Source organism: Neophocaena asiaeorientalis, unplaced genomic scaffold (genome assembly GCF_003031525.2).
Source record: "Neophocaena asiaeorientalis asiaeorientalis breed wild unplaced genomic scaffold, Neophocaena_asiaeorientalis_V1.1 scaffold236, whole genome shotgun sequence".
Classification (NCBI taxonomy): Eukaryota; Metazoa; Chordata; class Mammalia; order Artiodactyla; family Phocoenidae; genus Neophocaena; species Neophocaena asiaeorientalis.
The window spans coordinates 506,821-532,980 of NW_020173418.1; the positions used below are offsets into that span (position 1 = coordinate 506,821).

Consider the following 26,160-nt stretch of genomic DNA (forward strand, 5'->3'; position numbering starts at 1 on the left):
ACAGTGCTACAGAGCTACTGGATAAATTTGACTCTCAGCATTAGATTTCTCTGAAAATTAACATAAAACCCATCTGAACCGTCCATGTGAAAATATACTCCTGCCTCGCCCCCACAGGTCTGGAGGAAGCACTCAGGGTGCAGGACCCTGTGCAGGGCAGGCCCTGGCAGAGATGAATGCATCTTTGCCACCAGACCCCTCTGAGTAGGATGAGGCTAGAGCATAAAGCACCGCCACCCAGTGTCTCACACCATGCCTGCCAACCTAGCTCCATACCCACCTTACACTTTTCAAATGTTGAGGCCCTAAGCGTAATATTAACAAGGAGCACACACTCTACAGCAGTGGTTCTCCACCTTGGCTACACACTAGATTTGTCTGGGAATCTTGACAGTCTTGCTGCCCAGCTCACAACAGATCAATCCCTGGGCCTGGGCCTGGGCCTGGGCAGCAGCGTTTAGAGCTCCGCTAGTAGGTCCTCTGAGCACACAGTTGAGAAAAGGCTACTCTAAAGAAAGTTTAGGAAATACCTCATGGTATTTCGTCCTCCACCTGCCCATCACATTGCCCACTTCCTTACAGAAGCCAGGCCTGGGTGTGGAAGTTGGCAGTGAAGGGTGTTCCTGCTGCATTCAAGGGTCATTTTTTTTTTTTTGGCCACTCCACGGCATGCAGGATCTTAGTTCCTTGACCAGGGATTGAACCCATGCCCCCTGCAGTGGAAGCGTGGAGTCTGGGAAGTCCCTCAAGGGTCCTTTCTACCACCTCCCAGCTCAGATCACAGCCAGCAGCTCTTCTGAGGGGGACTGGCCTACAGAACTGTGTGGAAGCTGAGAAGGGAGCAGTGTCCAGGGACAAGGGACAGGGATGAATCCAAAAAAGAGGAACAGACCCCAATCAGTAGCAGAAGCTATCAGCTTAGGATGCCCCGGCTCTGCTTCTAGCAAGAAAAGGATTAGTGCATGCTAACCAGCAATGCCAGATCTGGCTGTTTAACCGTAAAGACTAGCGCTACCCAATCCAGACAAAGGCAGAAGAAATGTGATTAAATTTATAGAGTCATGAAGAATATGGTAGTATAAACAGTGAATCTGAGCACCCCAACATTTCAATCTTGAAAGATGTAATTTTTAGACTAATAAATGGAATTGCTATTCTCACATAAAATTACAAAGCCAGGGCTTCCCTGGTGGCGCAGTGGTTGAGAGTCCGCCTGCCGATGCAGGGGACGTGGGTTCGTGCCCTGGTCCGAGAAGATCCCACAGGCCATGGAGCGGCTGGGCCCATGAGCCATGGCCGCTGAGTCTGCGCGTCTGGAGCCTGGGCTCCGCAACGGGAGAGGCCACAACAGTGAGAGGCCCGCGTACCAAAAAAAAAAAAAAATTTACAAAGCCAGTTCCTAGAACACTAAGGATATAAACAAATTCCAGCAAGGCTGAGACAACCCTCAGCTGCCCAGGTTATACAGGGATGCTGAGAACGTGGGTGCCATCATCAGAGAGTGCAGTGACATGCTGGAATCTGGCACATTGTGAGATGATTTTCAAACCAGTGTCAGCAGCAGAGTTGCCCTGGTTGAAGTGGGGTGGGTGTGAACTGCCTCTTGCCCCCTGAGGTGTCCTAGGGGCAGGGTTGGTTTTAGCATGTGCTACAGTTTACAACGCCCTCCATCCCGCATTTACCCTCAGAAGAACCCTTAGATACTGGGAGGTGCTATGCTCCCTGTGCAGGCACGCTGAGTCCAGCGTCCCTCCCCCTCAAATCTATATTTGCATGTGGGCCATGACAATGTAGTCAAGCTTGCAGAAGCCTGAGCAACAGACTGACTTGTGACACTGCAGGCCCATCCGTGGGGTGCTGCCCGCTGTCTGCTCCTCTCTAACCTTCATTCTCCTCTCCCCACCCCACACTCCAACTCCCTCCTTCTCTGAGGGTCGCTACTCTTCCAACAACAAAAGTATTGCCCAGAATTAGTCCTGAGCTCTGGAAGTAGCCCCTCGCTGGTGACACTGAACTTGCTGTCTCATGCCTTAAGTGCAGCAGAATCTCTTATCTGGCAGAATCCTCAGAACACTAGTTTGGGTTAATCTCTTTGATGGTACAACCCAGATCAGTGCAGCTGAAGTGACTTGTCTAAAGGTCCTCACTGCCTAGCTTCCCAGAAACCACTGTGTCCCCTCAGTCTCCCGAGGAGCAGCCAGCGCCAGCACATGATGGGTCTTAGCAGGGGAAGACCATGATATGCTGGGAACCATCTTTAAAATAAGGAACATAAAGTCTAGATACATGTGTACATCCATGAGCTTGGAAGGGGCTGCACAATGACAGGCTGAAGTCCAAGCCCCAGGAGGCTCCAGGTGATCAGCCTGTGCTGCTCAGTGAATGTCAAACAAAGGAAGTAGATGGAATTAAAAGGAGCAAAATAGAATCAAACCAAATTTCTCTTTCCCAAAGTTGCCTTTCAAGGCCTTGCCAGGTCCAATCCTTCCACGAGGAGCCTGCCAGAGCAGGACAGCAGCCCCACCTCCCACTCTCTGGCTGAGTGCCCCACGGAGCCCATGGACCAGAACTCCTGGCCCCTGATGGTCTGTCCCACAGTACACAAAGGCCCATGTATGCTGACTTCTGCAGCATTTCTGCAACCACCACTGCCACTATCACAGCCGTGCACACAGAGCCACAGTCCCAGTGGGTGTGCAGGCCGGACCCAAGCACACGGGTGAAGGGCAAGGTCAGCAGCCAGCATGCGCTGCTGTGAGCCTGGCCTGATGCCCACACGGTGCCACTCTGCCTACCTTATGGTCACGGGAGTGAAGAGGAGCGCTGTGGTGACGTTGTCCAGAAAGGCAGAAAGGACGGCGACAATGAGACACAACATGATGATCATGGCCCACACTCTTCCCCGGGACAGTTTGTATGCCTGCGGCGCAATAAAGAACAAGCCAGGATCAGCAGGGTCAAAGAACAGATGCAACATTTCATTAGGGTCTCTAAAACTAAGGGTCTAAATAAACATTGCATGGAAGATTAAAACAGACCCACAAACTCCTAAATCTGCTGAGATGAGGCAGTAATGGCTGGACCTGGACGTTCTAAATCCACCCTGGCCTATGTTGTTCCCTCAGATTCTCCTTCTCAGTGCCCTGTGGTGGTCAATCTGTCACAAGGTGACGGTCTGTCACCCCTGCATCCCCTAGTCTTTTACATACTCCTTTTGGTTGGACAGCTTGGGCTGTGACTTTGGGATCCACCTGACCCTAGAGTCTGCTGATCTTTGGGGATCTAAGGATTACTTTCAGTACCAAGGTATTGTGAGGAAGAGGCCAGATAGTACCTGGGAGGTGCAAGGTGGTGCACAAAGATGGCAAAAATCACAGAATTGTTCTATCATTCAAGGTTTGGAAAGGACTTTGTAAAGTAAATATTTTTTTAAAAGAAATTTTCAGTTTCAAATTTTAAAAAGTCAAGCCCAGCACTAGTCTTTCGTTAGCAGAGCAGGACAAGATGTCTTCCTGCCAACCCTGAGTAATAGGACCAATACAAATTCTTTGTTTGTTTTTGTTTTTTTTAACATATTTATTGGAGTATAATTGTTTTAAAAGGTTGTGTTAGTTTCTGCTGTATAATGAAGTGAATCACCTATATGTATACATATATCCCCATATCCCCTTCCTCTTTTTTTTTTTTTTTTTTCCGGTACGCGGGCCTCTCACCGTTGTGGCCTCTACCGTTGCGGAGCACAGACTCGGGACGCGCAGCCAGCGGCCATGGTTCACGGGCCCAGCCGCTCCGTGGCATGTGGAATCTTCCGGGACAGGGGCACGAACCCGCGTCCCCTGCATTGGCAGGCGGACTCTCAACCACTGCGCCACCAGGGAAGCCCTCCGCTTCCTCTTGCGTCTCCCTACCACACTCCCTATCCCATCTCTCTAGGCGGTCACAAAGCACCAACCTGATCTCCCTGTGCTATGCAGCTTCTTCCCCCTAGCTATCTATTTTATATTTGGTAGTGTATATATGTTAATGCTACTCTCTCACGTCATTCCAGCTTACCCATCCCTGACCTGTGTTCTCAAGTCCATTCTCTACATCTGCATCTTTATTTCTGTCCTGCCCCTAGGTTCTTCAGAATGATTTTTGTTTTGAATTCTATATATATGTGTTAGCATACAATATTTGCTTTTCTCTTTCCAACTTGCTTCACTCTGTAGGACAGATTCTAGGTCCATCCACCTCACTACAAATAATTCAATTTCATTTCTTTTTATGGTTGAGTAATATTCCATTGTATATATGTGCCACATCTTCTTTATCCATTCATCTGTCAATAGACACTTAGGTTGCTTCCATGTCCTGGCTATTGTAAATAGTGCTACAATGAACATTGTGGTACATGACTCTTTGAATTATGGTTTTCTCAGGGTATATGCCCAGTAGTGGGATTGCGGTGTCATTTGGTAGTTCTATTTTTAGTTTTTTAAGGAGCCTCCATACTGTTCTCCATAATGGCATTCCCACCAACAGTGCAAGAGGGTTCCCTTTTCTCCACACCCTCTCCAGCATTTATTGTTTGTAGATTTTTTGATGGTGGCCATTCTGACCGGTGTCATGTAATAACTCATTGCAGTTTTGATTCACATATCTCTAATGATTAGTGATCTTGAGCATCCTTTCATGTGTTTGTTGGCAATCTGTATATATTTTTGGAGAAATATTTATTTAGGTTTTCTGCCCATTTTTAGATTGGGTCGTTTGTTCTATTGATATTGAGCTGCATGAGCTGCTTGTATAGTTTGGAGATTAATCCTTTGTCCATTGCTTCATTTGAAAATATTTTCTCCCATCCTGAACATTGTCTTTTCATCTTGTTTATGGTTCCTTTGCAGTACAAAAGCTTTTAAGTTTCATTAGGTCCCATTTGTTTATTTTATTTCCATTTCTCTAGGAGGTGGGTAAAAAGGATCTTGCTGTGATTTATGTCATAGAGTGTTCTGCCTATGAGTTTCCTCTAAGAGTTTTATAGTGTCTGGCCTTATATTTAGGTCTTTAATCTATTTTGAGTTTATTTTTGTGTATGGTGTTAGGAAGTGTTCTAATTTCATTCTTTTACATGTAGCTGTCCAGTTTTCCCAGCACCACTTTTTGAAGACGCTGTCTTTTCTCCATTGTATATTCTTGCCTCCTTTATCAAAGATATGGTGACCATATGTGTGTGGGTTTATCTCTGGGCTTTCTATCTTGTTCCATTGATCTATATTTCTGTTTTTGTGCCAGTACCATACTGTCTTGATGACTGTAGCTTTGTAGTTTATTCTGAAGTCTGGGAGCCTGATTCCTCCAGCTCCGTTTTTCCTTCTCAATATTGCTTTGGCTATTCGGGGTCTTTTGTGTTTCCATACATATGCTGAAATTTCATGTTCTAGTCCTGTGAAAAATGCCATTGGTAGTTTGATAGGGATGCATTGAATCTATAGATTGTTTTGGGTAGTATAGTAATTTTCACAATGTTGATTCTTCCAATCCAAGAACATGCTATATCTCTCCATATGTTTGTATCATCTTTAATTTCTTTCATCAGTGTCTTATACTTTTCTGCATACAGGTCTTTCGTCTCCTTAGGTAGGTTTATTCCTAGGTATTTTACTTTTTTGTTGTAATGGTAAATGGGAATGTTTCCTTAATTTCTTTCAGGTTTTTCATCATTAGTGCATAGGAATGCAAGAGATTTCTGTGCATTAATTTTTTATACTGCTACTTTACCAAATTCATTGATTAGCTCTAGTAGTTTTCTGGTAGCATCTTTAGGATTCTTTATGTATAGTATTATGTCATCTGCAAACAGTGACAGTTTTACTTCTTCTTTTCCAATTTCTCTTATTGCTGTGGCTAAAACTTCCAAAACTATGTTGAATAATAGTGTTGAGAGTGGGCGACCTTGTCTTTTTACTGATCTTAGAGGACGGTTTCAGGTTCTCACCACTGAGAACGATCTTGGCTCTGGGTTTGTCATATATGGCCTTTATCATGTTGAGGTGGGTTTGCTCTATGCCTACATTCTGGAGGGATTTTATCATAAATGGGTGTTGAATTTTGTCAAATGCTTTTTCTGCATCTATTGAGATGAGCATATGGTTTTTTCCTTCAATCTGTTAATATGGTTTATCACATTGATTGATTTACATATATTGAAGAATCCTTGCATTCCTGTGATAAACCCCACTTGGTCATTGTGTATGATCCTTTTAATGTGCCATTGGATTCTGTTTGCTTGTATTTTGTTCAGGATTTTTGCATCTATGTTCATCAGTGATATTTGCCTGTGGTTTTCTTTTTTTGTAACATCTTTGTCTGGTTTTGGTATCAGGGTGATGGTGGCCTTGTTAAATGAGTTTGGGTGTGTTCCTCTCTCTGCTATACTTTGGAAGAGTTTGAGAAGGATAGGTGTTAGCTCTTCTCTAAATGTTTCATAGAATTCGCCTGAAGCCATCTGGTCCTGGGCTTTTGTTTGTTGGAAAATTTTTAATCACAGCTTCAATTTCAGTACTTGTGATTGGTCTGTTTATATTTTCTATTTCTTCCTGGTTCAGTCACGTAAGGTTGTTCTTTTCTAAGAATTTGTCCATTTCTTCCAGATTGTCCATTTTATTGGCATATAGTTCTTGTAGTAGCCCCTTATTATCCTTTTTATTTCTTGCAGTGTCACTTGTTACTTCTTTTCACTTCATAATCTGTTGATTGGAGTTTTCTCCCTCTTTTTCTTGATGAGTCTGGCTAATGGTTTATCAATTTTATTTATCTTCTCAAGGAACCAGCTTTTAGTTTTATTGATCTTTGCTATTGTTTCTTTCATTTCTTTTTCATTTATTTCTGATCTGATCTTTATGATTTCTTTCCTTCTGCTAACTTTGGGGTGTTTTTCATTCTTCTTTCTCTACTTGCTTTAGGTGTAAGGTGAAGTTGTTTGAGACGTTTTTTGTTTCTTGAGATAAGATTGTATTGCTATAAACTTCCTTCTTAGAACTGCTTTTGCAGCATCCCATAGGTTTTGGGTCGTCGTGTTTTCATTGTCATTTGTTTCTAGGTATTTTTTTATTTCCTCTTTGATTTCTTCAGTGATCTATTTGTTATTTAGTAGTGTATTGTTTAGCCTGCATGTGTTTGTATTTTTTACAGTTTTTTTTTTCTGTAATTGGTATCTAGTCTTGTAGTGTTATGGTCGGTAAAGACACGAGACAATTTCAATTTTCTTAAGTTTACCACAGCTTTATTTGTGACCCAAGATATGATCTATCCTGTTCCATGAGCACTTGAGAAGAATGTGTATTCTGTTGTTTTTGGATGTAATGTCCTATAAATATCAATTAGGTCCATCTTGTTTAGCATATCATTTAAAGCTTGTGTTTCCTTATTTATTTTCATTTTGGATGATATGTCCATTAGTGAAAGTGGGGTGTTAAATTCCCCTCCTATGATTGTGTTACTGTCGACTTCCCCTATTATGGCTGTTAGCATTTGCCTTATGTATTAAGGTGCTCCAATGTTAGGTGCATAAATATTTACAATTTTTATATCTTTTTCTTTGTATTGATCCCTTGGTCTTTATGTAGTGTCTTTGTCTCTTTTAATAGTCTTTATTTTAAAGTCTATTTCATTTGATATGAGTATTGCTACCCCAGCTCCCTTTTGATTTGCATTTGCATGGAATATGGTTTTCCATCCCCTCACTTTCAGTCTGTATGTGTCCCTAGGTCTGAAGTGGGTCTCTTGTAGACAGTATATATATGGGCCTTGTTTTTATATCTATTCAGGCAGCTTATGTCTTTTGGTTAGAACATTTAATCCATTTACCTTTAAGGTAATGATCAATATGTTTGTTCCTATTACCGTTTTCTTAATTGTTTTGGGGTTATTATTGTAGGTCTTTTCCTTCTCTTTTGTTTCCTGCCTAGAGAAGTTCCTTTAGCGTTTGTTTTAAAGCTTGTTTGGTGGTGCTGAGTTTCTTTACTTTTGCTTGTCTGTAAAGGTTTTCATTTCTCCATCAAATCTGAATGAGATCCTTGCTGGGTAGAGTAATCTTGTTTGTAGGATTTTCTCTTTCATCACTTCAAGTATGTCCTGCCACTCCCTTCTGGCTTGCAGTTTCTGCTGAAAGATCAGCTGTTCACCTTATGGGGAGTCCCTTGTATGTTATGTGTTTCTTTTCCCTTGCTGCTTATAATATTTTTTTTCTATTTAATTTTTGATAGTTTGATTAATATCTGTCTTGACATGTTTCACCTTGGACTGATCCTGTATGGGACTCTCTGAGCTTCCTGGACTTGACTATTTCCTTTCCCATGGTAGGGAAGTTTTCAATTATAATCTCTCAAATATTTTCTCAGACCCTTTCTTTTTCTCTTTTCCTTCTGGGACCCCTATAATTTGAATGCTGGTGGGTTTAATGTTGTCCCAGAAGTCTCTGAGACTGTCCTCAATTTTTTTCATTCTTTTTTCTTTATTCTGCTCTGTGGTAGTTAGTTCCACTATTTTATCTTCCAGATCACTTATCCATTCTTCTGCCTCAATTATTCTGCTATTGATTCCTTCCAGAGAATTTGTAATATCATGTTTTGTGTTGTTCATCAATGCTGGCTTGCTCTTTACTTCTTCTAGGTCCTTGTTAAACATTTCTTGTATTTTCTCCATTCTATTTCTGATATTTTGGACCATCTTTACTATCATTACTCTGAATTCTTCTTCAGGTAGACTGCCTATTTCCTCTTCATTTGTTTGGTCTGGTGGGTTTTTACCTTGCTCCTTCATCTGCTGCATATTTCTCTGTCTTCTCATTTTGTTTAACTTACTGTGTTTGGGGTCTCCTTTTTGCAGTTTGCAGGTTCATAGTTCCTATTGCTTTTAGTTTCTGCCTCCAGTTGGTGAGGCTGGTTCAGTGACTTGTGTAGGCTTCCTGGTGGAGGGGACTGGTGCTTGTGTTTTTGTGGGTGGGGTGGATCTTTTCTCTCTTGTGGTCAGGGCTGCTTCTGGTGGTCTGTTTTGGGGTGTCTGTGAACTTAGTATGATTTTAGGCAGCCCCTCTGCTAATGTGTGGTGTTGTGTTCCTGTCTTGCCAGTTGTTTGGCATGGGGTGTCCAGCACTGGAGATTGCTGGCTGTTCGTGGAGCTGGGTCTTCACATTGAGATGGAGAATTCTGAAAGAGCTCTCACCATTTGATATTATGTGTGGCTGGGAGGTCTCTGGTGGTCCAATGTCCTGAACTTGGCACTTCCACCTCAGAGGCTCAGGCCTGACACCAGGCCGGAGCACCAAGACCCTGTCACCCACATGGCTAGGTCAAGTGAAAGAGGCCCTAAACCATCAAAAGCTATATCCAATATCCAGTTGGGAGATCTGAGCGGCATGGGCATGGGCTCATCTGTGGTATGGCTGCTGCGCGCAGGCCGGGTTTTCAGCCAGGACCAGTACAAATTCTGCCAGTCAGAACTTGCTGGTGGATTCCTCAGGGTATATGGGGGTATATGTATGCGTATAGCTGATTCACTTCGTTATACAGCAGAAACTAACACAACAATGTAACGCAATTATACTCCAATACAGATTTTTTAAAATAATTAATTAATTAAATACAGTAAAAAAAAAAAAAAAAAGGAATGTTTATATGCTCAATGTTTAGAAAGTAATCATTGAAATTATTTCACCAAAAAGTGGAGTAGTCAGAAGCTGATGATTTAGAATATTTGGATACTCTGAAGTGCAAAACAGTTTTGGTGCATAGCTCTCAACTGCCAATTTGAACCCTGTCATACAAACACTCAACTCTAGTACTCTTCTCCTTGATCCTCTTCTTTGGTTATTTGTTGAGAAGCTGAAAGTGTTGCTCAGAGGCACCTAACTTAGCACAGCAACTATGTCCAGCTTTTCAGCAGTGATTTTGAAAAGGAGGACAGAATCTTAAAATATTTGCTTTAAGTGGTAGCTTTATTCACTAAATATGTAATGGTGGAAAAATAAATATGTCAATTAATTAACACATAACTATTAAATGCCACATCAAACTTACCTTTACAGCACAATAATCAAAAAATCCAGTCTCTGAAAATATAGCTACTAAAATCATCTGTGGGGAAAAAAGAAACAGGAGACAAGGAGAATGTTTCAGCATTCAGCACCATCCTGAAATGACACCAGAGTTACCCCTTTCAAATCTGATCTCTGGCCTCTGCGTGAACGCTACCACCTCATCAAGCTTCTCACTCTCTTGATGAGTGTGCTTCACTTACTAGCTCCCTGAATCAAGCCCGTTGCTAGTGGGTTTGCACCTCTATATTTGTCCAGGGATATGTGCCCAAGGTACATTATCATTCCATCTGCTCTTGACAGTGAACACTGTGTTATAATTACTCTCTGTCTTATAGACCAGGAAACTGGCAGGCAGAGATGGAAGGTGACTCACTTACAGTCACAAAGCTAGAAACAGGGAACGAAATGGGACAGAATATGGCCTTCTACACCTAAATGTCCACACAAGCAACAATTCAATGTTTTAAGACTTTTAAACTGGCTTAAATTTTGTTTCCTAAAATAATTTAACAGATTTTTATCACCAATTTGATCAAGACAAGCAAATAAGAGTAGTTACATTGAAATGATTATTCTCTGTGTTCTATATGAACCCAGAAGGCCTACTCACTTGCGTTTTTCTACTGATGACACTGAGTAGGTGAGAATAATCATCCTAGATAGTAACAAAAAGTAATGTCCCATTTATTCTAAGTCTAATCAACCAGACATTTCAACCAGCCTGAACTTTCTGGAAGATTCTCTATTCTACCTCCTTAGATGGTGATGTATCACGTGCTGAACTTGGAGTGAGAAGATGCAGGTTCAAATATCAATTCTGCTACTTAGGAGTAATTTAACTTTGAAAAAAATTTTAATTCTCTGTACTTTGGTTTTCTCACCTCATCTCTGAATGTCTGTTCCTTGTAAAGTTGTTGTGAAAATTCAATAGCCTTATGTAAACTAAAGTACTTAGAAAAGAGTGGGCCCAATACTGTCTTTCAAATAAACAGTGCAAAACAAAAGTGTCCAAAAATTAATTTAGACTCAGTACAAATATCTACCTTGTCTAGCATGACCAACAATATTCATCCTAACCCAAATGGCCACTGTGAGGCCATTTATAGAATGTGGAGCTTCACACACCAATGGAAGCTTCACATGAACGTGGATGGGTAGGTCCTGTGTGGTCTTCCACTGTCATGGTGAAGCTGTTCCACACATCAGCTGCCAGAACCACCCAAGAGATGCTGGAACTCAGGGACTGGGTAAGTGACTGGCATGCAACAGGGTGGAAAAGGCAGGGGCCTAGTTATATAGACTGTCTCTGCACCCCACAAAGTTCTACCGATTCCATTTGAGAAAAAAATTAAACCACTCATTTTAAAAATCCTAACCACCCCCAGTAGCTCCAAATGTAACTATATTAAGAAGGTAATTAAAGTGAAGCCCTGGGCTTCTGTGGTGGCGCAGTGGTTGAGAGTCCGCCTGCCGATGCAGGGGACGCAGGTTCGTGCCCCAGTCCGGGAAGATCCCACATGCCGCGGAGTGGCTGGGCCTGTGAGCCATGGCTGCTGAGCCTGCGCATCCGGAGCCTGTGCTCCGCAACGGGAGAGGCCACAACAGTGAGAGGCCCAAGTAACGCAAAAAAAAAAAAAAAAGTGAAGCCCTAACCCAGTATGACTGGTGACCTTATAAGAAGAAGAGATGAGGACACAGATATGCCCAGAGGGACAATCGTGTGAGGACACAGGGAGAAGATGATCATCTACAAGTCAAGGAGAGAAGCCTCAGAGGAAACCAACCCTGCCAACACCTTGATCTCAGACTTCCAGCTTCCAGAACTGTGAGGAAATACAGTTCTGTTGTTTAAGTCACCCAGTCTGTGGTACTTTATTATGTCAGCCCCAGAAAACTAATATACCAATCATTTAAGTTCTTTTAAAAACCTATTTTATAAGCCATCTGGTATGCCTTCCTTCTTCCTTCCATAGGCCCAAATGCTATACACTTCAGGACCCAATACATTTGTTCCTCTATGAAGCCTGAGTTCAGAGCACTGACCTGCCTCCCACTCCACCCACAGAGTAGGCAGCCACTTTGGGTCACACCGAAGCCTAGAGCAGCAGGGCCCTCCATGGTGCTAGGGCAGAAAGAATATTAGCAAGGAGGTGAGGGCATGTGGTGACCTGCTTTACACAGTGTGAGACTTCTAGCCCTGAGAGGAAACACCCTCCTCAAATCACTCAGCTGCTGTGGGTCTGTTCAAGAGTGCAATAGCCGTTCCCACTGCTGTTCAGACCCCTGTCAAATTCCACTTATACCAGTTAAGTTTGTTTATGGCTCATGTACCACACTAGCCCACTAGTGTGTCTTAAAGTTCCCTTCCTCCAAGGTCATTTGGTGACACTCTTCATAGCACACAGTAGAGGGGCCACTTGAAAATGTCTGTTTTACAGCAAATATACAAACAATTACTTAGAGACAATTTCTTCATTTCTTCCTTTATCCATATAATTAAAGGTACTTTTCCAATCACTGAAAAACTTAAATGGTTTATCTGTTTAGGATATTCCATTTTATATTTTAAGTACAGTAACTTTTAAAAATTTCTAAATTTTCTGAATGGCAAGATTATTTCACTGTCAGACAGGCCTTAGGCTGAAATTTTACAGCTAACTAATCAGAGCACCAATCACTCCATTCCTTCTCAGGAGAAATCAGCTAGACCTGCACAAACACTTCTCAATCAAGTCCTAATTGTCAAGCATCACAGTGTCTTAAGAGTCAGCAGTGGCAAAAGAGAAGGTCCAAGGTTACAGCAAGCTTCGGACCCTGTCCCACTGGGAGGACTGTCATTACCATGCCAAACAGCAGGGCCAGAGTCTCGAAATCAATCCACTCCACCACGTGGGTCAGGCTAGGTCTCTGCAATCAAAGCACAAATTTGCCAATTAGTCCTGGGCATCATCCTCCTGGTGATAAACTGTAAATATATGCCGCCCTTTACAGAAAACCCACTCATTGGACCAGAGTTGAAAGTCACACCATCTGCTTGCCTTTGAAATCAGATTATATCATCACTGAAAAACACTCATGACCCAAAGCATAATAACGTCAAACCTATGCACTTGACAATAAAAAAAAACAGCAGATTTATTAAGTCCCGTCCATGTCCTTAAGGGAAGGTAGAATCATGGGGAACTGGGAACCCAGACTGGGAACTGAGGGCACTTGGAGAGCCTGGTTGTTGGAAAAGGACTGCACAGTGGTCCAGGGAGGTTCCTGCAGCACAAGCCATGTGCTACGTCAATGATTTCTAGAATTAAATAACTACTACTACACTACTCCTTAACAATTAATAAAAATAACAGTGGTTTATGTGTAAGTTTTAGGATTCTGGGACATTTTACCCTTAGAGTTAGTGTTTGTTTATACCAACTCTAGTCAAGAAAAAGAAAATAAAAAAACAATAAATAACTAACTGAACATAGCCCCAGTTATTATTCTTTGGTTCACTGACTGCCCTTTAGTAGCACTTTTCAGAACAATCCCTGAAATTCTACAGAGTTGCTTTCAATCCTAAGTTCTGTATGTTGCCACCTTGGTCAGTTCCAGCACTACTCCTCAAGATGGAGGCTCCGCAGGCCTCCATCTCTAGTGGGCACTTGGCCTCTCTTGCTTCCCTACATTCATTCCAATGTCCCTGCATTCCAATGGACCACACGCAGACCCTGAGCGGGTGCTATTCCCCCCAGACTTGCACATCCAGGGACCTCCTGATGTCTGCAGGACAGAACCCCAAACTCATTGTCTCCCACCTCTCTGCTCCAGCCAGGATGGCCTCCTCTAATTTCCATGGGCTGACAGTACATAGGGCCAGCTCTAACATAACTCAGCTGCATGATCTGGGAAAATGCTTGACCACCATGAGTCAAGCTTTTCCTCAGCTAGGGTGGAGAATAACACCACTGGGATGTGTGTGATAAAGTCAAATGTTAATTACTCATCAATGCTGTAAAGTTCATGCCACTAATGGGAAATGTGAAAGAGTATATTAAAAAAGTAAAATCACCAGCTAATGCCTAATTCTTGGACTGTCTTTGAATCTGACATTCTATTGAGTGCTAAGCCATTGACTCAAAATGTTACACTTACATCTCCAATCACAGCCAGCGCTGCTAATGCAGCAAGGGAACCCAACATGGCTGCCAGTGTTCTGTGAACAATCTGGAAAGAAACATAGAAAATTACTGCATTCTAATCCACAGGATGTTAAAACACACAGAAAGGGACTTCCCTGGTGGTGCAGTGGCTAAGTTTCCACGGTCCAGTGCAGGGGAAGTGGGTTTGATCTCTGGTTGGGGAATTAAGATCCCACATGCCACAGGAAAACTAAGACCACATGCCACAACTAGGGAGCCCATGTGTTGCAACTACAGAGCCCATGCACTCTGGAGCCCTCACACCGCAACTCCTGAGCTTACGCACTCTGGAGCCTGCGCACCACAATTAGAAAGAAGTCCACATGCCACAATAAAGAGCCCACAAACCACAACGAAAGATCCCACGTGCCGCAACCAAGACCCAATGCAGCCAAAAATAAATAAATACTTTTTAAAAATAAATAAAACACACAGAAGCCTCTATCGGTATAAGTATTTGTGAAGATTGGCCATTTTATACCATAACTATTAAGACAATAAATAAATCGTGAGTTTCTTTGTTTCAGAGTCTGGATGCCCTAGAGACACACACAACCATCACCAGTTTGCTTTCTAAAGAAAGATTTCCTGCATAATTAGATGACCCTGAAGTAGAAGCTCGATAAAGTTTGTTCTATAAGGAAGCCTGCAGTAAATTATCATTAATTATTTACCATATAATCCATAGGCAACTGGAGAATTAGTTCCACAATATAAATCAATTCTGCCCAATTACTGAGACTGTTATAAAATGCTTAATCTAATTGAAACTTCAGTATTACCACTGAACCACGAAAATACTTTTTCTATTTAATTATAATTCAAGTGGGCATGGAATTTCTAAGGCAAAATATAAAGAAAGGCAAGGATGCAGAGAATTTGAAAGCCTCAAACATTGCTGGTGTGAATGTGAAATGGTGCACCCTGAGCCGCAGCTGTTACCTTGGACCCCAGAGACTGTTGCCACTGCTGCTAAGGGTCCCGTGTGCAAGGTAGGTCTCTTCCCACACCTTCCCATAAGCCTCTGCAGCCAGCCACTGCCTTCCAACTTCCCTGGAAGAACACATGTCATGCCTCGGGCTCTTGCAACTTCATGCCAGCCTCTGTGGCCCACAGGCACTCCCAGCACATCCCAATTATGACTGCTATATCCCTCCCTCAGCCCCAACCTGAGTGAGCAAGGGAGCCCTAATCAGCAACTGCTTTTGCCTCCTCTTGCTTGGGTGGGGAACAGATGCCTGAGGGAAGCCCACACACAGAGGTGGGGCCAAAACCAAGGCTGAAACCCAGGAGCAGTGTGACCAAAGATGAGAAAGGGAAATATCCCTGTGCAGCTGCAGGAGCAGTGGATTAAACCCCTGCAATCAGCTGGGTAAACCCTGCAACTGTGGAATACCTGAATAGACAATGAGGGTTCCCAGAACTGAGGCTGCAGACTTTGGGGGCAACTGTGGACTTTGTGGGCAAGTACACATGGGTCAAGATCAGAGTATGAGCTGATCCCACAGTGCCCACAGCAGGTCCAGAGAACTACCTAGGAGTATTGGAGGACTTCCTGGGTAGGCAGGGATTGGCTGTGGCTCACTGTGGAGGCAAGGACACTGACAGCTAAGGCCACAAGAAAATATCACTACTTTTGTTTTGTTTTGTTTTGTTTTTCGGTTCTGTTGTTCTTTTTCTTTATTATTATTATTCTTTAATTTTACCTTTCTCTTTACCTTTTCTTTTCTTTTTATGCTTTTATTTTTAACATATTTTTATTTTTTTTTCCTAATTCTACTGTACTTTTTCATTATATTGTTTTTTTCCTTGTTTGCTTTTTTCCCTTGCTTTGCTTTCATTTTATTTTTAACTATATTTTACATTTTTCTATTTTTACTTTACTCGTTTGTTGTTTTGTATTTTTTCCTTCTGCTTTCATCTTTCTTTGTCTTTACATTTTTTTGGATAGTTTTTGTGTGTTTGTTTTATGCTTTCATTGCCTTTTTTAATTAGCTTTCTGCATTTGATATGTTTCTGGTTTTATGTTTGTGTTAGTTTCGTTTTTAGTGTTTCTTTTCATTTTTGAAATTATTTACTGGTTTGGTTACTCTCTTTCTTTTCCCTTTTTTTTTCTTTTTGTGAGTGTTTGTATATATGTTTCTTTGTGTAATTTTTGTCTGTTTGGTTTTGCTTTTACCATTTGTCTTGGGGTCTCATCTGTTCATTTTAGGGGGATCTTTTTTAGTTTTGTTTTTGTTTTGTTTTGTTTATACTTCTTATTTTTCTTGTGCACTGTGTGGCTTGCAGGGTATTGGTGTGCTGGCTGGGGGTCAGGCCTGAGCCTCTGAGGTGGGAAAGCCAAGTCGAGGACATTGGACCACCAGAGAACACCTGGTTCCATAGAATATTTATTGATGAGATCTCTCCCAGAGGTCTCCATCTCAAAACTAAGACCCAGCTCCACCCAACAACCAGCAAGCTGCAGTGATGACTGCCTCACACCAAACAACTAGCAAGACAGGAAAAAAAAAACCACCCATTAGCAGACAGGCTACCTAAAGTCATACTAAGCTCACAGACACTGCAAAACAGACCAATGGACATGGCCCTTCCAATCAGAGGGAAAAGATCCAGCTCCACCCACCAGAACAGAGGTTCCAGTCCCCTCCACAAGGAAGCCTACACAAGTTGCTGGACCAACCTCACCAACTGGGCACAGACAACAGAATTAAAAGGAACTATGACTCTACAGCTTGCAGAAGGAGATCAAAAACACAGTAAGTTGAACAAAATTAGGAGACAAAGAAATATGCAACAGATGAAGAAGCAAGGTTAAAAACCCACCAGACCAAACAAATGAAGAGGGGATGGGCAGTCTAACAGAAAAAGAATTCAGAGTAATGATAGTAAAGATGATTCAAAATCACAGAAATAGAATGGAAAAAATATAATAAACATTTAACAAGTAACTAGAAGAACTAAAGAACAAATAAACAGTGATGAACAACACAATAACTGAAATTTAAAATACCCTAGAAGGGGGCTTCCCTGGTGGCGCAGTGGTTGAGAGTCTGCCTGCTGATGCAGGGGACAAGGGTTCGTGCCCCGGTCCAGGAAGATCCCACATGCCGCGGAGCAGCTGGGCCCGTGAGCCATGGCCGCTGAGCCTGCGCATCCAGAGCCTGTGCTCCACAACGGGAGAGGCCACAGCAGTGAGAGGCCCACGCACAGAAAAAAAATAAATAAAATAAATAAATAAATAAAATAAAAACAATATAAATAAATAAAATACCCTAGAAGGAACCAATGGCAGAATAACTGAGGCAGAAGAACGGATGAGTGACCTGAAAGATGAAATGGTGAAAATAACTGCCAAGGAGCAGAAAAAGAAAAAAGAATGAAAAGAATTGAGGACAGTTTCAGAGAACTCTGGGACAACATTAAATGCACCAACATTCAAATTATCAGGGTCCCAGAAGAAGAAGAGTAAAAGAATGGGGCCGAGAAAATATTTGAGAGATTATAGTTGAAAACTTCCCTACCATGGGAAAGGAAATAGTCAATCAAGTCCAGGAAGCTCAGAGAGTCCCATACAGGATCAGTCCAAGGAGAAACATGCCAAGACACATATTAATCAAACTATCAAAAATTAAATACAAAGAAAAAATATTAAAAGCAGCCAAGGAAAAGCAAGAAATAACATACAAGGGAATCCCCGTATGGTTAACAGCTGATCTTTCAGCAAAAACTCTGCAAGCAAGAAGGGAGGAGCAGGATGTATTTTAAATGATGAAAGGGAAAAACCTACAAACAAGATTACTCTACCCAAAAAGGATCTAATTTAGATTGGACTGGAGAAATTACAACCTTTACAGACAAGCAAAGTTAAGAGAACTCAGCACCACCCAACCAGCTTAACAACAAATGATAATGTAACTTCCCTAAGTGGGAAACACAAGAGAAGGAAAAGACCTATAAAAAAAAAAAACCCAAAACAATTTTTAAAATGGTAATAGGAACATATATATCAATAATTACCTTAAATGTAAATGGATTAAATAATCCAACCAAAAGACAAAGACTGTCTGAATGGATATAAAAACAAGACTCATATATATGCTGTCTACAAGAGACCTACTTCAGATCTAGGGACACATACAGACTGAAAGTGAGGAATGGAAGAAGATATTCTGTGCAAATGGAAATCAAAAGGAAGCAGGAGTAGCAATACTCATATCAGAAAACATGGACTTTAAAATAAAGACTATTACAAGAGACAATGAAGGACACTAAATAATGATCAAGGGATCGATGCAAGAAGAAGATACAACAATAGTAAATATTTATGCACCCAAAATAGGAGCACCACAATACTTAAGGCAAATATTAACAGCCATAAAAAGGAAACTCGACAGTAACGCAATAATAGTAGGGGACTTTAAAACCTCACTTACACCAATGGAGAGATCATCCAAACAGAAAATAAATAAGAAAACACAAGCTTTAAATGACACATTGGATCAGATGGACTTAATTGATATTTATAGGACATTCCATCCAAAAACCACAGAATACACATTCTTCTCAAGTACATACAGAACACTCTCCAGGATAGATAATATATTGGGTGACAAATTAAGCCTATGTAAATTTAAGAAAATTGAAATCATATCAAGCATCGTTTCAGACCACAACACCTTGAGACTAGATATCAATTACATGAAAAAAAATCTGTAGAATATACAAACACGTGGAGGCTAAACAGTATGCTACTAAATAACCAAGAGATCACTGAGGAAATTGAAGAGGAAAGCAAAAAATCCTTACGAACAAATGACAATGAAAACACGACAACCCAAAACCTATGGGATACAGCAAAAGCAGTTCTAAGACAGAAGTTTATAGCAATACAATCCTACCTAAAGACACAAGAAAAATCTCAAATAACAACCTAACCTTACACCTAAAGCAATTAGAGAAGGAAGACTAAAAAAACTCAAAGTTAGCAGAAGGAGACAAACCATAAAGATCAGATCAGAAATAAATACAAAAGAAATGAAGAAAACAATAGCAAAGATCAATAAAACTAAAAGCTGGTTCTTTGAGAAGACAAACAAAATCGATAAACCATGAGCCAGACTCATCAAGAAAAAAAGGAGAAGACTCAAATCAACAGATTAGAAACGAAAAAGGAGAAGTAACAACTGACACTGCAGAAATACAGAAGATCATGAGAGGCTACTATAAGCAACTATATGCAAATAAAATGGACAACCTGGAAGAATTAGACAAATTCTTAGAAAAGTACAACCTTCCAAGACTGAACCAGGAAGAAATAGAATATATGAACCAACCAATCACAAGCAATGAACTTGAAACTGTGATTTAAAAATCTTCCAGCAAACAAAAGCTCAGGACCAAATGGCTTCACAGGCGAATTCTATCAAACATTTAGAAAGAGCTAACATCTATCCTTCTCAAACTCTTCCAAAATATAGTAGAGGGAGGAACACTCCCAAACTCATTCTATGAGGCTACCATCACCCTGATACCAAAACGAGACAAAGATGTCAGAAAAAAAGAAAACTACAGGCCAATATCACTGATGAACATAGATGAAAAACTCCTCAACAAAATATTTGCAAACAGACTCCAACAACACATTAAAAGGATAATACACCATGATCAAGTGGGGTTTATCCTGGGAATGCAAGGATTCTTCAATATATGCAAATCAATCAATGTGATACACCATATTAACAAATTGAAGGATAAACCCATATGATCATCTCAATAGATGCAAAAAGCTTTAGACAAAATTCAACACCCATTTATGATAAAAACTCTCCATAAGGTGGGCAGAGAGCGAACCTATCTCAACATGATATAGGCCACATATGGCAAACGCACAGCCAACATCATTCTCAGTGGTGAAAAACTGAAAGCATTTCCTCTAAGATCAGGAACAAGAAAAGGGTGCCCATTCTCACCACTATTATTAAAGGTATTTTGGATGTTTTAGCCATGGCAATCAGAGAAGTAAAAGAAATAAAAGGAATCCAAATTGGAAAAGAAGTAAAACTGTCACTGTTTGAAGATGACATGATACTATACATAGAATATCCTAAAGATGCTACCAGAAAATTACTAGAGCTAATCAGTGAATTTGGTAAAGTAGCAGGATACAAAATCAATGCACAGAAATCTCTTGCATTCCTATACACTAACAACAAAACATCTGAAAGAGAAATTAAAGAAACAGTATCATTTACCATTGCAAAAAAAGAATAAAATACCTAGGAATAAACCTACCTAAGCAGGCAAAAGAGTACTCAGAAAACTATAAAACACTGAGGAAGAAATCAAAGACGACATAAACAGATGCAGATATATACCTTGTTCTTGGACTGGAAGAATAAATATTGTGAAAATGACTACACTACCCAAAGCAATCTACAGATTCAGTGCAATCCCTATCAAATTATCAATGGCATTTTTCACAGAACTAGAACAAAAATTTTTACAATTTGTATGGAAACATAAAAGACTCCAAATAGCCAAAGCAATCTTGAGAAAGAAAAATGTAGCTGGAGGAATCAGGCTCCCTGACTTCAGACTATACTACAAAGCTACAGTAATCAAGACAGTATGGTAGTAGCACAAAAACAGAAAGATAGGTCAATGGAATAGGATAGAAAGCCCAGAAATAAACCTACGTATATATCTTTGACAAAGGAGGCAAGAATATACAGTGGAGAAAAGACAGTTTCATCAATAAGTCTTGCTGGTAAAACTGGGCAGCTACATGTAAATGTGTGAAATTAGAACACTTCCTAACACCATACACAAAAATAAACACAAAATGGATTAAAGACCTAAATATAAGCCCAGATACTATCAAACTCTTAGCAGAAAACAGAGGCAGAACACTCTATTACATAAGTCACAGCAAGATCCTTTTTGACCCACCTCCTAGAGTAATGGAAATAAATAACAAAACTAGAAAAATGGGACCTAATGAAACTTTAAAACTTTTGCACAGCAAAGGAAATCATAAACAAAAACAAAAGACAACCCTCAGAATGGGAGAAAATATTTGCAAATGAAGCAACTGACAAAGGATTAATCTCCAAAATATACAAGCAGCTCATGCAGCTAAGTATCAGAAAAAGAAACAACCCAATCCAAAAATGGGCAGAAGACCTAAATAGACATTTCTCCAAAGACATACAGATGGCCAACAAACACATGAAAATATGCTCAACATCACTAATCATTAGAGAAATGCAAATCAAAATCACAATGAGGTATCACCTCAAACTGGTCAGAATGGCCATCATCAAAAAATCTACAAACAATAAATGCTGGAGAGGGTGTGGAGAAAAGGGAACCCTCCTGCCCTTTTGGTGGGAATGTAAATTGATACAGCCACTATGGAGAACAGTATGGAGATTCCTTAAAAAACTAAAAATAGAACTATCATATGACTCAGCAATCCCACTACTGGGCATACTCTGAGAAAACCATAACCCAAAAACAAACATGTACCACAATGTTCATTGCAGCACTATTTACAATAGCCAGGACATGGAAAGTACCTAAATGGACTAACGAATGGATAAAGAAGATGTGACACACATATATAATGGAATATTACTCAGCCATAAACAAGGAACAAAATTGTGTCATTTGCAGAGACGTGGATGGACTTAGATACTGTCATACAGAGTGAATTCAGACAGAAAGAGAAAAACAAATATCATAGGCTAATGCATATATATGGAGTCTAGAAAAATGGCACTGATGAACCTAGTGGTAGAGCAGGAATAAAGATGCAGACGTTGATAATGGACTTTAGGACACGGGGGGAGGAGGAGGCTGGGGTGTAATGAGAGAGTAGCATTGACATACATGCACTACCAAATGTAAAATGAATGGCTGCTGGGAAGCTGCTGCATAGCACAGGGAGACCAGTTCAGTGATTTGTGACCACCTAGAGGGTGGGATAGGGAGGGAGGGAGGGAGGCTCAAGAGGGAAGGGATATGGGGATATGTGTGTGCATATAGCTGATTCACTTTGCTGTATAGCAGAAACTAACACAACATTGTGAAGCAATTATACTACAATAAAGATGTATTTAAAAAATGGTGCAGCCATGGTGGGAAACTTAGGCAGTTTCTTACAAAGTTAAATAATAAATTTACCACATGACCAGCAATTCCACTCCTAGGAATCTACCCACGAGAAATGAGAGCATATGTCCTGTTAAAATAGTTAAACGAGGCCATTGGACTGAGGCGGCTTTTTTTTTTTAATTGGAATACAGTTTATTTACAATATTTTGTTAGTCTGCTGTACGGGAAAGTGAGTCAGTTATACATCTGAGATATATACATATATATATATGTATATACATATATATCCACTCTTTTTTAGATTCTTTTCCCATATAGGTCATTACAGAGTATTGAGTAGGTTCCCCTGTGCTATACAGCAGGTTCTTATTAGTTATCTATTTTATATATAGTAGTGTGTATATGTCAAGCTCAATCTCCCAATTTAACCCTCCTCTGCTTCCCCCCACGGTAAGCTTGTTTGTTTTCTACATCTGTGACTCTATTTCTGTTTTGTAAATAAGTTCATTTTTACAATTTATTTTTAGATTCCACATATAAACGGTATCATATGATATTTGTCTTTCTCTGTCTGACTTACTTCACTCAGTATGACAATCTCTGAGATGGCTTTAATGCTTTAGCAGCCTATGTAAGAAAACCAAAATCTAAGCTTGTAATGCGTCATGGTTAAGAAATTGAAATCTAAGGACAACTGAGTATAGACAGCTAACTAGCCTTTCCCGAATAAGGCAAACACTTAAGCTATAGCCAGTCAAATCATTTCCTGGCTTTGCTTCTGTCTTTTCTCTATAAAAAGCTATCCCTGCTCCTGTTGGTAGAGCCTCCTAACAACTTCTGGTATGGCATTGCCCAATCTGAATCAATATTTGCTCAAATAAACTCTTAAAAATTTAATATACCTCAGTTTATCTTTTAACAGTCTACATAAAGCATGAATGTTCACAGCAACACTCTTCAAAATAGGCAAAAATCGGAAACATTCCAAATGTCATCCATGGTGAGTGGGTAAAACAAAATGCAGTACATGCCACAACATGGAACTACTTGATACATCTATGTGACAGAAGAACACATTAGGCTAAGTGAAAGAAGTCAGACACAAAAGACTGTATATTGTATCATTCAATTTATATGAACGGAGGAAGCAATAGGGATAGACTGCAAACAGGTCCTAGGGATATTTATGGGGTGATGGAACATCTGAAACTATGTTGTGGTGATGACTGCTGTTAAGGTATGGATGTTTGTGTCCTTCCAAAATTCATATGTTGAAATCCTAATCCCTAAAGTATTGGCATTAGGAGGTGGGTCCTTCGAGAGGTGGTTATGTCATGAGGCTGGATCCCTCATGAATGGGATTAACTTCTTTATAAAGGAGGCTCCAGAGAGTTCCCTCACCCCTTCCACCATGTGAGGATGCAATAAGAATTCTGCAACCCTGAAGAGGGCCCTCACCCAACCATGCTGGCACCTTGATCTTGGACTTCCCACCTCCAGAACTGTAAGAAATAAATTTCGGTTGTTTATAAGCCATGCAGTCTGTGGTATTTTGTTATAGTGGCTCTAAGAAACATGGTACTGAGACATGGGAGAAGTGCAGTAATACCTAAACACGTGGAAGTGAATTTGGAACTGGATAATGGGTAGAGACTGAAAGAGTTTGCAGGGGCATGCTAGTAAAATGTTACATTGCCATGAAAAGATTGTCAAAAGTAATTCTGGTGAGGGCTTACAAGGAGAAGAGAAGAGCTGTAGAGAAAGTCTCAATCTTCTGAGAGAATTCCTAAGTGGTCAGGAACAGTGTTGGTGGAAACATCAGTGGTCTCAACTAGAAATGAGAAAGATGTTACAGGACAATGGAGAGGAGGCAATCCTTGTTATAAAGTGGTAAAGAACTTGGATGAATTGTGTTAGTATTTTGTGGAAGGCAGAACTTATGACCAATGAATTTGGCTATTTGGTGGAGGAGATTTTTAAGACAGGATTGAAAGAACTGACTGGTTCCTCTGGAATGCTTTTAGTAAAATGAGAGAAGAGAAAAATGACTTAAAGATGGAACTGATCATCAAAAAGGAAGCAGAACTTAAAAATTTGGCCTGTATATGTGAAATAAATAAGGAAGATCACTGAGGAGCTACATGAAAGGGCATGGTCAAATCTCGTATGACATTAGTATGGATCTGCCAGCCCAACAGAACCAGAAGCTAGTCATCAAGACAACAGGGAGACTACTGAGCCATCCAAACAGAAGCAGACACCTACAGTCCGAGACAATCACAGAATAACCCTGAAGGCATTTCAGAGATCACCAGGGCTGCCCCTCCCATCACAGGCCCAAAGTGAAAGGGCCTGCTTGGCAGAAAGACTTCAAAGGAAGGGCCAGTGCTGCCTGTTGATGCTTCACACTGCAAGCTCCAGCAGGCAGTATGCCCAGCAAAGCACAGGGGCACAGCTATCTCCACTTAGATTTTGAAGGATGAGGCCACCTTGCGCCTTAGGCTTGACCCAGGCATAGGACAGCCAAGAGCATGGGGCCACAGCAGAAAGCCCCTGCCAGGGCAATGCTCAGTAGAGCCACAGACCAGTAAAGCGACTGGTATTTGATTCCAGCCCAGGAGAGCCACAGGCATGTAACTCCAAACTGTGAGAGCTGCAGCATGGGCTGTACCCAGCAAAGCCATGTGCTGAGCAGTGGGGGCAGGAGCCCTGCCCCAGTTGGCCTCAAGTTTGTGGACTTGCCAGGGACCTGCCAACTCCTGTCTTTATTATTTCACCATTTTGTAATGGGAATATCTATCCTATGCGTGTCCAACTACTGTATTTTAGAAGCTCGTTTGATTTCACAGATTTGGCATGTTTGGTTCACAGCAGGGAGAAATTTCCTTCAGCATGTACATTGAGTCTCATCCATGTCTGATTTAGATGATATTTAGATAAGACTCTGGACTTAGTCTTTTGAGTGGCTTCTGGAAAAAGTTAAGACTTTGGGGGCTATTGGTGAGACAGGAAGACAAGAGTACAGCCATTTTGGAAAAGGACTGAGAGAATAGCCTTGAGCAAGTGGGCTTGACAGGCCCAGGAAAACAAAGCGCCTAAAGGCTTGGGCTTCTGAGACAATAACCAGAGACCCACAGGAGTAAAAGCTCTATCTCTGTTCCCCTGATGTACATAGTTCCAAAGGACAAAATTGGGACTATAAATCCAACACATAGCAGAATCACCAAACTTTCATTTCACTGAAAGATACAGATGAAGGCCTGACACACACTTCTAAGTTGTTTTTGTAGGAAGCTGACCCCCACCAGATGAAAAATGCTGACTGAAGCACAGAGACCCCAGACTGGTTGAAACAAGAGGACTGTTAATGCTCAAAACTTCACCTGGAGACCAACCAATCCAAGAATCGAGCACAAGCGGATGTGGCACCTTGCGGCCTTCTCCCTCACACTGCTTTTAAAACCCCTCCCTTAAAAGTTCTTAGGGGAGGTGACATTCTTCCACCTTCTCCCTTGTGCACAAGCTATAAATAAATAAAATTAAAAGCTTTCAATAAAAAGCTTTGCTTGCCTAAGTGTCTCGTGGGAGAGATATTCATTTCTATGCTGTCCAAGAATATGGAGAGGGACCAGGTACACTGGTATGGAATAAATGTATTTTGCATTCAAGAAGGACATGAATTTGAGGGGACCAGGGTTGGAATGCTATGGTCTGAATGATAACTATGAGAAATAAACTTCTGTTGTTGATGAGCCTCCCAGTCTGCGTATTTTATTATAG

General features: G+C 41.0%; 1 protein-coding gene across 4 annotated transcripts in view; it reads right to left on the reverse strand.

The window, feature by feature from the left end:
- Window positions 1–26,160, reverse strand: part of OCA2 (OCA2 melanosomal transmembrane protein) — a 229,999-nt gene that overhangs the window by 127,677 nt on the left and 76,162 nt on the right. For all 4 annotated transcript variants that reach the window (XM_024747301.1, XM_024747303.1, XM_024747302.1 and 1 more), the window contains exons 10-13: window positions 14,216–14,287; window positions 12,920–12,985; window positions 10,059–10,115; window positions 2,796–2,920 (exon numbers count right to left, since the gene is read on the reverse strand). In XM_024747301.1, coding sequence (XP_024603069.1) covers window positions 2,796–2,920; window positions 10,059–10,115; window positions 12,920–12,985; window positions 14,216–14,287 — 320 coding nt within the window. The remainder of the gene's footprint in view (window positions 1–2,795; window positions 2,921–10,058; window positions 10,116–12,919; window positions 12,986–14,215; window positions 14,288–26,160) is intronic.